Genomic DNA, 14,740 nt, shown 5'->3' on the forward strand with positions numbered 1-14,740 from the left:
GGCTCTTTACCGGTCCAGTCTCATAGAGCACTTCGTCAAATATGTTGATAAAGACTTCATCTTTGACAGACTGCAAACTGCCAGTGCTGTAGTCCCCATTCGGAGCACTGAGGAGAAGACATTTGAAACGGTACACCCATTTACCGCTTGGCTGACTAGTTAGCAGTCCAGGAATGTCTCAGGATTCAGGTAATCATAACGTAAACACAAAACGAATTTTAATATATGCAGTATATAAAATACATTGAAGGTTATGGGAACAGGACAAAAATCTGTCCCAGCTGAGTCAAACTGGACGGCTGTATTCGAGATCTATGTTTTAACTTAATAAAATAAAACCTTATAATAAATCATGAGAGGCAAAAAGTCTGCAGTCGGTTACTTAAATGGCAGCTGCAGCTCCTCATTCCAGCTGGGATTTGGTCCGTCTGCTGTGGTTGTTTGGAGCACCGTGCGCTGGAAGGACACTTCCACAAATGGCCTTACTTGTACCTGTATTACACAGAGTGTACATACTTAACATCGACGCTATAGGGCACAGTGTTCGGGTCGGGGTGTCCTGTACCTGGCTGAGGTACCAATCACTGCCCTGGACGGCACTCTGAGACGACTGTCCCGGTTTACTGGAAAGCAAAAAGTGGGACGGTGTCAGGCATCGAAAACTCCACAATCCAAGTACGAGTTCGACATAATGTCTTCTTGATTATTTAAAAAAAAAAAAAAAGGTGCTGGCGCTCACCTGCTCTGGGGTTTGTGGATCGGGATGTTGTGGGCCCGGACGACGTTAACGAGCAGCTTGATGTCTCCGTCCGACAGATTCTGCGCTGTGACTTTTTTCCTTTCTTTCCTTTGAGGTTTCAGTGGCCGTTTGGATTCAGCCAGCTTGAACAGGTTGATTCCCAGAATGCTGTTGGCAGCAAGAGACAAGGCGTATGAAAACCAGACGTTTAAACTCTCTTATGGAAGAGAATAAAAATGGGTGGGTGGGATTGTTGGCTGCTAACAGTACCCAGTGCATCAAGGAGACAGGCAGAGACTCCTGAGGTGAAAACTTAAGGTTCACTATTGGTTAAAGCTTAAATTGTAGCTTTACTAGAGTGTGGCGTAACATATCCTGGATTTTAATTGTTGATATTTTAAGCCAGGAAGTTAAAACCAACATTTTGCTGTAGTTATAAATGACTTCAAAAAGGGTTCGTGTGTTAGTTACCTCATTGTGGAAGCAGTAATAGGATACAACTGTTATGACTTATGAATTTTGGCTTGTATAAAATATTAGAAAGGAGCAACATCACACACAAATGCCATAAGATGATGTATGCCAATGTTTCAGCACCAATTCTTACATTTTTGCACCACTTAATTGAGGTCATTCTACATAATCTTTTTCCAGAACCGTTGGAAAAATCTGGAAGTTTACAAAAGGACTGAACACTGCCAGTGGTCTACAGGTACTAGAGCTTTGGTACCTGCGTTTGCAGCTAAAAAGCACACAAAGACAGGGCAGGGTGGGGGAAAGGCGAAAAGAAAAGCACTCCAAACATACCCTGAACCTGCACCACTGTAAAAATGAAGTGCAAACAAATAGCATAAACATAGAAAACACATTTTAAACATCCAGTCACAGATATGAAAAGAACAGCAAACGTATCACTGATGCTCTGTTCTGTGTACATGTTATATATTGTACAAAGCAATTTTGTTGGGAAATGTGTAAAAAGTCATGAAGTAAGGTAATCTCTCTCTTTTTTTTTTTTTGCAGTAGTAGAGCAGGCAAATTCCAAATTTAGGCTTACAATCAAGGGATTACACTTTATTACCAAACTGTGCAGTTTGAATATCAAGCACTTTGAAGGGCTTTATAGAGAAGTCATGCACTTCCCAAACCTTGAAAACACCTCATTGATATTCAAGCATATTCAAGGATTTCAAGCACCTGTACAAATCCTGTAAAAAAATTAAAAAAGTAGCCCCTGTGTATTTTATTTATTGCCTATGAGCCAAAAGGTCAAGGATTACTAGTTAAACTTTTCTAGAAATAGAGAAACGTATGAATAAAAAAAAAGCTTCAGTTACATTAATTTTAAAGGGAATATCAATTGTGTCAATACCTGTGGCACTTCTCAATTCACCCCATAAATTAAAGGTTTTCTAGATTTTTTTTAGAGCGACTGGAATGAAAAATTAACTTATTTTGGGGGCTTTTTATGCATACTTATAAAGTTTTGTATAAATCTGATTATAACACATTTCTAAGACCGTCAAACTAATTATTTGGATTGGTATTTTGCAGTAGCAACAAATTAATCTCACTTCTTAGAACATTCTTAGAATAAACAATAAAAAAGAGAGTGAACTTTGCAAGAGGAGAGGCAAAATGTCTGGTTTAATATTCACCCAATGCTTGGTATTTCTTCTTCGATCACCAGGTCGGACAGCTGGTAGTGATGTTTGGCGAGAATAAATCTGTTGATGACCGATTCTCGTATCTGTGAGGCAACGGCAGCAGCAACACGGCTCGTTCAACGGCACAGAAAACAAAGATAGATCTCAGTTTCCACATTAAAAAAAAAAAAGCACTTAGACACCTGCTGAAGGTATTTGGCCACAACGGCTCTGTGAGGATCCAGATGTTGCCTGGTGTCAATCGTCTCCCCCTCTTTCAATCTTTCTTCATAACCCTAAACTCATTCAAACCAAAGAGAAAGAAGAACGGTTATTACAGCTCACAAATCGTCTGACAATCCTTTTCACAATATTCCGCGACGGAATTGCCAACCTGGAAAACCTTGTCAGAGACCTCCCTCTCCAGAAGAGGAACAAATTTGTAATTGCGAAACTCGGGCGCCTCCTGGTTCCTCAGCCTGAGCAGGCGGAACCTCTTGGACCTCTCCATCTCCTCATCGCTTACAAAGTTGAACTCCTCCTGCAGGTGTTCAAGGCGAAAGTAGTCGGGATCGGTCACCTCGCCGCTGCTCGCCACCTGCGAAGACACGGCGGCTGCTCTTATCTGGGGTTTTGACTTTATCCTGGGGAAATCCAGGAAGACAATGTTGTGTGTTACGCACTTTCAGCAGGTGCATGATGGAGGTGTTCTTGGGATCGTTGGGGTCCAGTCGCGACTGTACGGCCCACTCACCGATCTTTTTCATGTCATACAATCCGGACGCACCGATGTATGAGATGGCATCCAGATGGCCTAGCCCTCTAAGACGCAGAAATACACAACTGTTGATGTATGGGAAAAAGTCTAGAGGTGAGATTTTTTCTGTCTAGGAGTGAGATGTGAGGTGTGGTTGTGGAATTTCACTATTTTTGTTTGCAGGCTGTATGGTTTCTTGCCATCTTGTTTGTATCCTAACACCTCGCAACTCAACATCTAAATTTCTTTTTTGTGCTGTTTCAACAAATTTAGAAACGGGACAACACTGAAGGTGGGTTTTGATTAGGCTGTGTGGTAAAAGAATATTTCACAGGTTTGCTGGCATCAGGAACAACAAAATCTGATTTTTTTTTTATTTTTTTATTTTTTACAGATCAATAATACGAACTTATTAAATCAGAGATGGATTATCCTTTACTCAATGCAGAGTGATGATGCTTTGAAAGATTAACTGGTAGCACAAGCAGTGGCACTCCAAACGGGGTGCATGTTCATGTAATAGAAAGGCTTACAGGGCCATCTTCTTCAGTGAAGATGTACACGTAGAGCCCAATAAATAAATAAATAAATAAAATTATATGTGGGTTTTTTATTATTATTATTATTATTATTATTATTTTAGTTGTACTCACCTAAATTTTTTTCTTGCCTTTCCTGGCCACCCCTAACAAAACATTTTCTGAGGGTCCAACAGGTCCAGTTTAAAACTGTGACCATAGAGGATCTATAAACTCTTTAGTTCTTCCCTCAGTTTTCTACACATTTAACATGTTTACAGAACTTTATGAACAGTTTCTATGCAAAAATAATTCAACTAGATTTTACAAATATTCTGGAAGCATTTGCTACAAATACGAGCAAATGTATTTGTCCTTGCCTAAGAAGACACGTTTTCATTGTCCGTGTAGTAGGAATTCAACCTTACACCATCTGAGCAGCCCTTAGATCTGCGGTGCTGGTTTCATGGGCGCCAGGTCGGGAGCCGCTTTGTTTACAATGCAAATCGACAATCGTCCCCCTGTGACAGTGAGTACCTGTGTGTGCCACCAGGATGCTGAGAAAGAGGCGGTGCGAGTGGGACGCCTTCTTCCCCGACGCCCCACGACACGCAGCAAGACAGCTTCCCGGACGTCAGCAGTGTCAGCTTGTTGCTGCCATCGGACTCAAAGGAGAGCGGCACATCTGAGGACACGGACAGAGAAAGAGGGTCAGTGAGGATGCGCCGGTACTCCTTCATGCCTTTGAAATTTTGCTCCCAATGAATCGAGAATTTCTTTGCATTCTTTTTAAACAGCCAAGTTTTATTTTTATTTTAACTCGCTTTTATTTCTACTTTTGCATCTGATTGTCACTACGTCAGTGTTTGTTTACAGCTGTGGTTGACACAGAACTTTACAAGATTAACAGAAAACTAAATCACAAAAACACATTTTTTGCATCTCGTTTCAACTAGAGCAGAGAAATTTCAGGATTCGTACACTTTCAAACTTCTACAGCACCACACTTGAGCTAAAGAATGAACTACAGAAGACAGCTCCTAATCACTGATTTATATCATTTATTACTGTTATTAATAATAACAGTATTGTTAATATTGTTATTATTAACAGTATTGCCAATACTAATCCTTGTGGATTAGTATTCTTATTTTTATGTTTTGAAGTGTCTTGCTTGTACACATCCTACACATGTGACTGATCTGAAATAGTTACAAAAAAAATCTCTAAAAGAGTTTTCTGGCATTAACTGACTTAAAGCAAGATAAATTTAGTCTAATCTCATTTCAGAGGGTGAGGAAAAACATGTGCCTGTGTGTTTTAGTGTCGTTACATTTCAACTGTAAACAAAGTTTTCCAAAACGTTTTTACAAAACTGCGCAGTTTGAATATTAAGCACTTTCCAAACCTTGAAAACATTTAATTGCAAGCATTTTCAAAGATTTCAAGCATCCGTATCAATCATGATATTTGGGGCAGAAAAAAAGAGAAATTAGGAGCGACTTGAGTTGAGACTTTTGCAGAGTACTGGGTATTGTGGGTATTTTTAGTCGAAGGTAGAGTAATCTGGAAAAAAACAAAAAAAAACAAGTACCACTTCCAACTCCCTCGTGATCAAACATCACATGCTGGTTGCTGCTGAACTCGATTTCCTCTATAGGGGCTCTGCCTGTAACGACTGAAGGGTCGGGTACAGGAACAAACACCTGAGCCAGCAGGGAGTATGATGACCCAATCTCCTCAAACACCTGCTCAGACACAGTACACAAACACAGCCGGGTAGAACAGAAAGACTACAGCGAGTAAGTGAACCGAAATATGCAGGAACAGGCAAAAAGAGTTTTATTGTACCTGCAGATTAATGCTATGTGGACAGTTGAGCACCTTCAGATTGAAAATTTGTCCAAAGTGAACCCTGAAGTCGGTGCTCAGGGATCGACTGTCTGTTCTGGAAACTTCCTTGTAGTTGTAAAGGATCTTGATGAAAAGAGAGCGCCTCGAAACATCTTCCCTGCGAGCTATTTCAGCCCTGAAAGACGATGCAAAACCTCTCAGTGTGGCGAACAATAACAGGGTTCATGAAGGTTTTGCCAACTCAAATTTAAGACATTTTAAGACCATTTCTAAACATAGGGCTCCCACCAAAATCATGGTATAAATCCATGATTTTCCATGACTCTCCATGACCTTCAATACAATTTTCCATGACCCGTGTATAACAGGTTGAGAAAGAAAAGTGTATAACTGAAAGAGTAACTCCACCAGGCTGAACTACAGCAAACATGTAAAAGTGCGGTGCACTTTTCCAGAAAGGGAGGAAATATAAATGACGCTGTTACCGTGTTCAGAGCGTAACAGCGGCAACCGTTGCTAAGACGGTTGTTTATTTTCGCTGTGTAGTAGCGATACTTCTTCTAATTGAGTTATATTTAAGCTGGTGATGTTAATATATTCTATGGTATGTGGTATCAATAACCCCATTGAGTTCCGTATTAGTATTGCTTCCATTTTAAGTTATTTTTACTTTGTGAGCCACAATTTTTTTGAAGAATCTAAGACATTTAAAGGCCTTCGTTTAAGATGCATGGATTTAAGACTTTTTAAGGACACGTGGACACCCAAAATACACCATTTGGCAAATATTCTGGCATCAGGAGGATTTGTTAGGTGCTACTTGAAGGTGCCTACCTGGGACAGAGATCGCTGGCCGTGACGCCTCCTGATGTACACAGCTCCGGGACCAGAATGGCCTCTCCTGGTTTCCTACGTATCCTGGAGGCTTTTTCTCTCACCCACTGCTCCAGGGAGCCAATGTCCGGCCTTTCTGGAACCTCCGGCTTCACGGGGGCTTCCTCAAATGGATCCTCTGACTCAGTCTGATCCTGTTCTTCTTCTTCTTCTTGTTCTTCTTCTTCCGTGTCATCCTGTGTTTGGCCTTTCTTTTTCTTTTTCTTCTTTTTCCGCTTGGCTTTCTGCAAACAGTGAATATGAGAACAGGTGCTTGAATACGAACGTGAGGCTGACGAAGTAAACAGGCTGACTATGACTGGTAGGAACCTGCTTCTTCCTCCAGAGTTTCCACTCTTCCAGTTGCTTGTTGTACTCTGCTAGCTTCTTTTGGTACTGCTCTTCACTTTCTGCTTCCAGCTCCAAAACTTCTTTCAGGATTTCACCTTCATACTCCCACTCGTCCAAAGCCCGATCTACGTTCTCCCTGAAGCAGTGACATAGAAAAATAAGGAAATGTGACACAAATTAACACAAAGCTCTGATAAGAAGCAGATAAGTACAAGTAGTTGTTTTTACATTTGCTCATGTTATGATCACAAACTGTAATAAATTTTATTCGGATCTTATTAGAACAACGCAAAGTAAAATGAAAATGATGCATAAGATTAGAAAAACAAATAAAAATCTTAAAAGTGGATTCTTTTACTAATAAGGTGGATTCTGAAGGTAACTTGTTACAATGGTTGTATTTTCTGCCATATCTTCTTATTTTTAAAATTAGGGAGTCTATACAATCGTAAAAAGTCTTAAATGCATCTAAAATTATAGTACCTAAAATTAGTTTAAAGGCATTATTATTTTTGGTTGTTTTTTCCTTATGGGACTGTTGTGCAGACATCTTGAATTTTGTGACTTGAGGTGGTTGAAGCTATCGATAACTAGTTGCTAACATACCCTTACTGCCTAGCTAGCTAGCTTTTATGTGTCTATCATGGGTAATTGCAAAGTTTTGACCGGTTAGCAGGACAACAATCATTTTCGCCACATCTAGCGAGGCTAGATGCATTCTCTGAAAGAAATAAACAAAAAACTTTTAAGCTTGGCAGTACACAGGTCAAGGCTGTAGAAATCCATATGCAGTGTAATACACCGGGATTCCCACTATATTTATAGTTTTTTTCAGGTCTTAAATTTCATTCAAGGTGGCATTAAAAATGTCTTAAAAGCCTTAAAATTCTACTTCCTGAAACCCCCAGAAACCCTGAAAATATTGAAAACCACGTGTCATTTCCCTTCCACCTCACTGTTATCCTGCACATTGTGTTGGTCCTTCATATAAAATCCATTGAGGTTTGCGGTTATAATGAGGAAATTATTGAAGGAGAGGGATCATTTTCACAGTGAAGCAACATCAGGCAGAAATTTAAAGATTAAGTAATGATGTTTCCATTGAGAAGTCTATGAATTAAGTAGTTACCTTCTGAGAAAAAGCTTAAAAGGTGTATTGGTATACTTCTGAAACTCTCTCAGGGACTTGATCTCCTTCCACACTTTAATGATGCTCCTCAGCAGAGTCCTGTCTTTCTCCTGCTCCAAGTCGCGCAGCTGCCGAGTGTTCCTGTTGTGGATGCATAAAAAAACTGGTTTGTTACATAGCCAGCACTGTTGTGCCTGCTACCGAACAGAAACCTCACCTCACTTCTAGACTGTACTCAGAAATCCTGTGCTGCAAGGCCTCGGAGGAGCCCTGCTCACCATGGATCCTCATCATGTTACGCAGAGCTTTCCTCAGGCCGTTCAACTACAGCAGAACGAACACAAAAAGATACCAGACTCTATAAATACTGCAACAAAGCATCTTGGAACAATAGAAGCAAAATCGGGTTGGTGCGAGGACTGCTTTAATCCACTAGAGTTTACCTTCTCGGTAAGGTGCCCTGCGAGATTATTCTGTTGCCTGCTGAGGTACTGATCGTACAGCTGAGCCAGCCGCGATGCCAGGACGTGTTCGCGGCTAAAGAGAGGATGATGGGAGAAGATCAGCCCGGAGACATCAACGTCAAGCTGGTAGTCTCCCTCGGGGTCCGTGGCACCAGCAATGTACAGATTTGCATACTGGGACTTCATAGCCTAGGACATAAATAAAAGACACAATTACCCATCATCCACTGTCCTGAAGGATGTGTATTTGGTTTCTACACAATCGTTTTGTGAACATTTCATAGATAGATAGATTTAAGTTGTTTCAGAACATCTTTTGTGCAATTTATGAGCACAGATATCAATATCACAGCCTCCGGATCCTGCTGGTTTACAACTTGCAGTCTTCACTAGCAGAGGGATTTCTCCTGGATAATTTCCCCCAGCGATAATGTCGGTGTTGCAGTGCTCATGTATGTGTCCAAATGCATTCAGTTGAATTTGGTTAAGGCAAAAATACAGCGTAGGAAAATTCTATACTTTGACTAGAACTTTTTGAAAAAGTTGCCACAAAATGAGCAACAACAGGCCACAACAGTCACAAAAAAAAAAACAAAAAAACATCCCAACATCCTGGAAAAACTATTAAAAATGCCAGCAAAGTCGCTCACCATGCTCAGCATTGTTACTATCAACATCAGATTCTGCTGATCAACATATTTCTTGGATGGATGGATTGGCTGTGAAGGAGTGTCTGACCTTCCTGTATACAGTTTGCAGAGCAGGATCCAGCTCTTCATCCATGTGGAAAAGGGGCGGCCTTGTGGACGATTCCTTTATGGGGTCAGGCAGAGCAAGAATCTTCCCATCGTCTCCAAACCATTTGCTTCCCTGCAAGGAAAAAAAAAAAAAAAAAAAAAAAAACGATAAGCATAAATCTAAACTTGAACACAGTTCTTTATACGAACAGTTTAGTAGATTAGCTGATGATACCTCAGCCATTTTCAAAATGCGATTCTCTGAAATGTTTTCGTTGGTCAAAGATACAGCAGGCCGTTGTCCCACGTAGAGGCCCTCCTCCTCCAGAAAGCGGGGCTTCGTGTTTTCAGGCAGCTTGACGGAGGTTGGGACTGTAAAGATTTTTGCACAATTCCAGTCAGACCAACACTTGTGAGTCGAAGGGGTAACTGCTAAAACGTGCTTTACCTGTTCGAAAGCTCGGAGTAAACAGGAGTTCACGGTCTCGTTGGACGCGCTTTTTGAGACCAACGTACTCCGCTTTCCTCACTTCCACAAAGTCCTGAGGCGAATGGTCAATGACGAATAAATCGTCTTCATTTCGCACCAGAGGAGCTTCTTCACTCTTAGGCAAGGTGTAAAACAAGAGTCAGTCAGTCACTACTTTACAGCGTAATACAGTGCTTTGATATTTCTTAAATGTTTCCATAGTTTTCTATGCTACATTCACAAAACTCAATTATTTTGGGTGGTGCTATTTTGTGTTTCTGTTCATAATGTCGGACTAGGCCTGTCACAGTAACAAATATTATTTATTTTGATATTTACAGGGATGATTATTGAAAATGGTTGCATTTTGAGATCATTTTCAAATAATATATTGATAATGGCATCTCAAAGACTAATGGACTTAAAAAACAAACAAAACAAAACAACCAAAAACAATAAATGAAAACAAAATAATAAAAAAAAAACACACACAAACCCAAATCATAAATAAATTGATGATGAAGTCTGTGTGAACAAAACTGCCCTTCAAAAAAATATTTAAAGCTCATTTTAATTCATCATGCGATTAATTGATTAATTTCTAACTGTGACAGACTCAGTTGCACAGTTAGGAATAAAAAGAAAAACAGTCAGCTCCCATCTGTCACCCTGTCCCAGTCTCTGTTTTTCACTGGCTGTCAGAAACGTGTTAAAAGTAGATACGGTTATCGGTTCAGCTTGCATCCAGATCGGCCCTTACAAAATTCAAAGATGTTGGTTTGACTCTGACTGAGATCCTGTCCGGTCCCCTCACACACTTACAGAATCCAGTCTTCACCCCATCTCACACCAAATGTTACCTGGAATTCATTTTGGTCTTGATTATCTTCCTCTGCTTCATCCTCCTCTTCCACCTCAGCTTCTTCTTGTCCGTTTTCATCTCTGTCGTCCTCCTCAACTCCGTCTCTCTGTTTTTGTCTCTTCCTGCTCTTACTCTCTGGCTTACTTGGCTGGTCGGGCTCATAGTTAAATGTAAAGAAATTGTATGCTTCTTCAGTAGTTGGGAAGTCTTTTTCTACCTTGATTTGGAAAGGTACAAAAAAAAAAGCAGCATGTGAACAGAAATATTAGTTTTAAGAGAAATATTAACGTCAGCATGCAGCTTACTCTTCTAGCCGGCTCTCGAAACTTGACTCTGGCGCGAAGGGTCAGGGGGTCGTCGTCTCTTCCCGAACTGGTTGGATCAGCCTAGTAAACACTGGAAAGTTACTTCTACTGCTGTACTTTATTACACGTGCTCAGATGTCTTTCAAATCACCTCTCTATCGAATCTCGTTATGGTGTCTCTGTCTTTGAGCCGCTGGAGTCGACTGACCGGCTCACTAGAATCCCTTGAGGTTTCCTGCTGCTGAAGGCTCTCTCCTTTAGACTGCAACGCAGCGTACATACAGTGGCACTCACAGACTGATAGGCATATGAGTGGTGACAGTCTTACTCATATAAAAAGGGAAAAATAGAAACTGAAATTTACCCTCGCTGCTCTCAACTTCTCTTGCAAATGCCGTGTCACAAAGGTGTCTAAATGCAGAGAGCTGGAGGGCTGCTCAGATTTTACAGAGACACCTACAAGAAACAGGAGATAGATTGTAAATGCATTGTTCAAATTAACATTAAACTGTATAGAAAGTCTTGCAAAAATATAGACCTTCTTTAACTATTTCAACTTTTGTCACATTATATCCACAATCACCAATTTATTATTATTTTTTTAATTTTATGGAAAAGGCTAACACAAAGCAATGTATAACTGTGAAGTTAAGAAAAATGCATAAATGATTTTCAAACTTTTTTCTTTTTCAAGAAAAATAAATATCTGGAAAACTCTGGTATGCATTTGTGTTCATCTGTCCCCCCCCATCCTATAAAAAGTAGCTATGATCTGTTGGACTGAATTTCCAGATTTTTAGATGATGGTTTAGGCAATGATAGGGGTTGATGGTGGCTAAAAATCAGCATATTGGCTGCTGGTGTAATTTCTGTTGTCATTGTTCCCCTGTTTAATTTGCTGAGAAACATACTCAACTCACAGGGTCAACTGTTCACACTTGCCTTTTGACTCAAGTGTGAACATTGACTCAAAAGGCAATGTTCACACTTGAACAAAGCTCTGGTTGTATTCTTTCCTTATAATGCAAGTTGCAAATATTGTTTTTTGTCTTGCACACAAAAGTTTGACCACATCTCTCCTTTTCTAGCCTTTCTGCTATCTGTATAGTTTAGGATTCATTTTAAAAATTCTTGTTCTTTAAATGTTTCTTTCCTATTTTCATTTTTTTTATTATTTTGTTGTTATTTTATTACTATAGGGTTGCTTTATTGATTTTCTTTTGGTCATATTGACTTTATTATTGGGTTGTTATTGCATTATATGACTGCTGTTTCCTTTATTCTGTGTACAGCATTTGGTCCTGTGGGCGTTTAAAGAGCTCTATAAATAAAGCTGGTATGGAATGGCACTTAACAGTTAGATACCACTTTGTGTTTGTCTGTTACAGTAGATACAAATAAAAATGCATAAAAATGTGAGGTTGTTATGTGACAAAAACGGAAAAGGTTCAAAGGGGTAGACACAAACCTCTCTGAGAACCAGTTGGAGGTCTTGTAGAAACCACAGAATCATCCACCCTACTAGATGGTCCCTCATTTGGACTGTTGTACTGAGTGGGGGAAACTTCCCCAACATCCTCATCCTGGACGAAAGACTGTTCCAGCAACTAATCAACAAGAGCCACCAGTGATATTAGGCATAATGGGAGTAAAACTGAGCCAACATAAAAAATTTGAAAAAAAAAAAAAAAAATCCCAGACAACTGGGTTGCACCTTTGTCTTCCTCTTCTCTCTCTGGGCTCTCAGTGTGCGTCTCAGACTCTCTCCTGGGTCCTCATCGCTGCCCTCAGCTTCCTAGTGGAAGACAACCACGCAGTTTTAGAGCAGGCAGAAATACAGAGCCCACATTCACGCTGCTATTAGCCACTAAAGCTGCAGGAAGGCTTAGGATGAAGGGAGGTTGGTGTTGAAGAACCAGCAGCACACACAGGAGAGCAGCAACAGCCTAAAACCTAAGCTAAAACACACAAACCAACCTTCATTGCAGTCGGTTGGTTGTCCACATTGAACTTGGCAGACGGAACCAGAGCCTATCGAGTACAGTTAGATTTATCAGAGCGTTAGCAGCCCCTGTTTCTGTGCTGTAACATCTCCTTCCTTCCTTTCTTCCCTCGGGTCATGTTCAGGCTTGTTAAAAGTGACGCTTCATGTTGGACTGACAGAATTAAGTATGCATGCACGCGCTAAATATTAAATACTCTGGTACGATATTTAGGCTTCATTTAACCTTAGAAGTTCAATTACTTTACCTGAATGTCATCCTCGTTTTTGTTTTTTACCAAAGTATCTTGCAAGGCCCGCCGTTTCTTTCGTAGTTTCTCCCGAATGTCACTAAAAATTTGTTTCAACACAGGAAATTATGTTTTATTAGTAACCAAGCGTTATAAAAGGTAATTCACAGATTTACTTGTTACCCGAGCAGTTAAATGTTTACCTTGACGCAGCCATTTTTTCCATCAACGTTCACCAACTTGTCGTGAAAATGTTACATTTATAACAGTGTAACTGTGCGTATAGATGAAGCGTTGTCTTTTAGACCAAGATGGTTTTCTGCTAATGACTGGAACTCCGTTAACGCTGCTTGGTAACGACGTAAACTACTTCTCAACCTACCAAGAGCGACATCACGAATGCAACCTAATAGTCCAGAGAGAAGGATTTCTATTGGTCGGATTAACTGCAAATCAAGACTCTCATTTTAAAGCAACCCGCCCACTACATGGCGCGAGGAGGGACAAACGTGCAAGGTTTTGCTCGTGGAGTAGCTTTTCTCCTCCCTGCATCTACACTTCTGTAATAAGAACCAAATCTGACAAAACTGGGTAGAAATCTGCCCAGATTTGCAGATTTAACAAGGCTCGACAACAGCCTCGGTAGTAAGGCTTGACTTTATGGATGAACCCTGAACTAAAGTTGCAGCTTCATAGTGGAAGGATGGCAAATATTTCTTAATGCCTGCATGTCCTCTGCATTTTATCCCAGTCATTTTCTCACTTCCATTGCTGTATATTCTGCTAAATTTAAAAACTCACAAAAGGGGATCTTGTGTTTTTATTTGCAAATTGTTTAAATCCAGCAAAACATGCTGAATATCAAATTTTTTTTACAGAGTTTGCATTCAAATCCATAATCCAAATAATTAAAGGGAGTAATGCTCACATCAAAACCTCGTTCAAAGTGATCTTAACTGGTCGCAGCGTTTATGTTCCGGGACACAGATTAAAGCCATCCCAACTGACCAGGATTAGGATTTACAGATTTGAAATTTGAATGGAGCAGACATGCAGCTTCAGCAGCTGTGTCTGTACATGGTGTTCAGTGTTTGGTTTTTTTTTAACCATCCCAAAGCAAACAGGCTTTAATCCACTGGAGATCACAGAGTACACACAAGGTGACTAACTCAAAGAACATGAATGAGTATCACAAATTGAGACTTTACCACACCAACAGAGGGTTGATCAATCGTGAATGAATGAGTGGCTGTCTTCTGCTTAACCAGCAGGTCAGCATCAGGTGTGAGTAGGCAGGTCTGCCTCAGATCACGTGCTGGTGGAACAAACCTGGCAGTAGAAGGAAAAGTACATGCAAAACAAGTTTTTTGAGAGTGGCCTAGTCAAAGTAAAACCTGTTAGTAGGGTTGAGGTGTGATTTCTTTTTCACATAAGTCCAGGCAGGTTTGGATAGCTCATTTCTCTAAACACACACACAGACGCACGCACGCACGCACGCACGCACGCACGCACATATATATATATATATATATATATATATATATATATATATATATATATATATATATATATATATATATATATATATATAATAATTGAAACAACTTTTGTATTTATTTATGTTATCTCTGATATTAAAATTTGTTTGATGATTTGATGAAACATTTCAGTGTGAAAACGGCAAAAACAGAAGAAATCTGAATGGAGGGCAAATAAATGTTCACATGGAGAAGTCATGTTATGCTTACTTTGCAGGAATTAGTTTGCTTAATAGTCAGTTAGTTTAATTTTTTTGGGAAAAAAA

General features: G+C 40.0%; 1 protein-coding gene across 5 annotated transcripts in view; it reads right to left on the reverse strand.

Annotated features, from left to right (window-relative positions):
* Positions 1–13,341, reverse strand: part of cc2d2a (coiled-coil and C2 domain containing 2A) — a 17,692-nt gene extending 4,351 nt beyond the window's left edge. For 2 of the 5 annotated variants that reach the window (XM_015043939.1, XM_015043936.1), the window contains exons 1-28: positions 13,140–13,340; positions 12,955–13,036; positions 12,682–12,735; positions 12,419–12,499; positions 12,173–12,311; positions 11,069–11,160; positions 10,856–10,966; positions 10,705–10,785; positions 10,398–10,616; positions 9,517–9,673; positions 9,304–9,440; positions 9,070–9,201; positions 8,311–8,520; positions 8,085–8,191; positions 7,868–8,008; positions 6,718–6,874; positions 6,349–6,632; positions 5,512–5,689; positions 5,255–5,408; positions 4,198–4,345; positions 3,069–3,207; positions 2,780–2,983; positions 2,589–2,681; positions 2,398–2,489; positions 740–907; positions 566–623; positions 383–492; positions 11–107 (exon numbers count right to left, since the gene is read on the reverse strand). In XM_015043939.1, coding sequence (XP_014899425.1) covers positions 11–107; positions 383–492; positions 566–623; positions 740–907; positions 2,398–2,489; positions 2,589–2,681; positions 2,780–2,983; positions 3,069–3,207; positions 4,198–4,345; positions 5,255–5,408; positions 5,512–5,689; positions 6,349–6,632; positions 6,718–6,874; positions 7,868–8,008; positions 8,085–8,191; positions 8,311–8,520; positions 9,070–9,201; positions 9,304–9,440; positions 9,517–9,673; positions 10,398–10,616; positions 10,705–10,785; positions 10,856–10,966; positions 11,069–11,160; positions 12,173–12,311; positions 12,419–12,499; positions 12,682–12,735; positions 12,955–13,036; positions 13,140–13,162 — 3,648 coding nt within the window. In that variant the 5' untranslated portion in view covers positions 13,163–13,340. Of the gene's footprint in view, positions 1–10; positions 108–382; positions 493–565; positions 624–739; positions 908–1,546; positions 1,562–2,397; positions 2,490–2,588; positions 2,682–2,779; positions 2,984–3,068; positions 3,208–4,197; positions 4,346–5,254; positions 5,409–5,511; positions 5,690–6,348; positions 6,633–6,717; positions 6,875–7,867; positions 8,009–8,084; positions 8,192–8,310; positions 8,521–9,069; positions 9,202–9,303; positions 9,441–9,516; positions 9,674–10,397; positions 10,617–10,704; positions 10,786–10,855; positions 10,967–11,068; positions 11,161–12,172; positions 12,312–12,418; positions 12,500–12,681; positions 12,736–12,954; positions 13,037–13,139 lie in introns of all 5 variants that reach the window. The other 3 variants (XM_015043935.1, XM_015043937.1, XM_015043938.1) reach the window with 3 other exon arrangements.
* Between the last annotated feature and the right edge of the window lie 1,399 nt (positions 13,342–14,740).

Source organism: Poecilia latipinna, unplaced genomic scaffold (genome assembly GCF_001443285.1).
Source record: "Poecilia latipinna isolate Pla-1442-1.1 unplaced genomic scaffold, P_latipinna-1.0 Scaffold657, whole genome shotgun sequence".
NCBI classification, from domain to species: domain Eukaryota; kingdom Metazoa; phylum Chordata; class Actinopteri; order Cyprinodontiformes; family Poeciliidae; genus Poecilia; species Poecilia latipinna.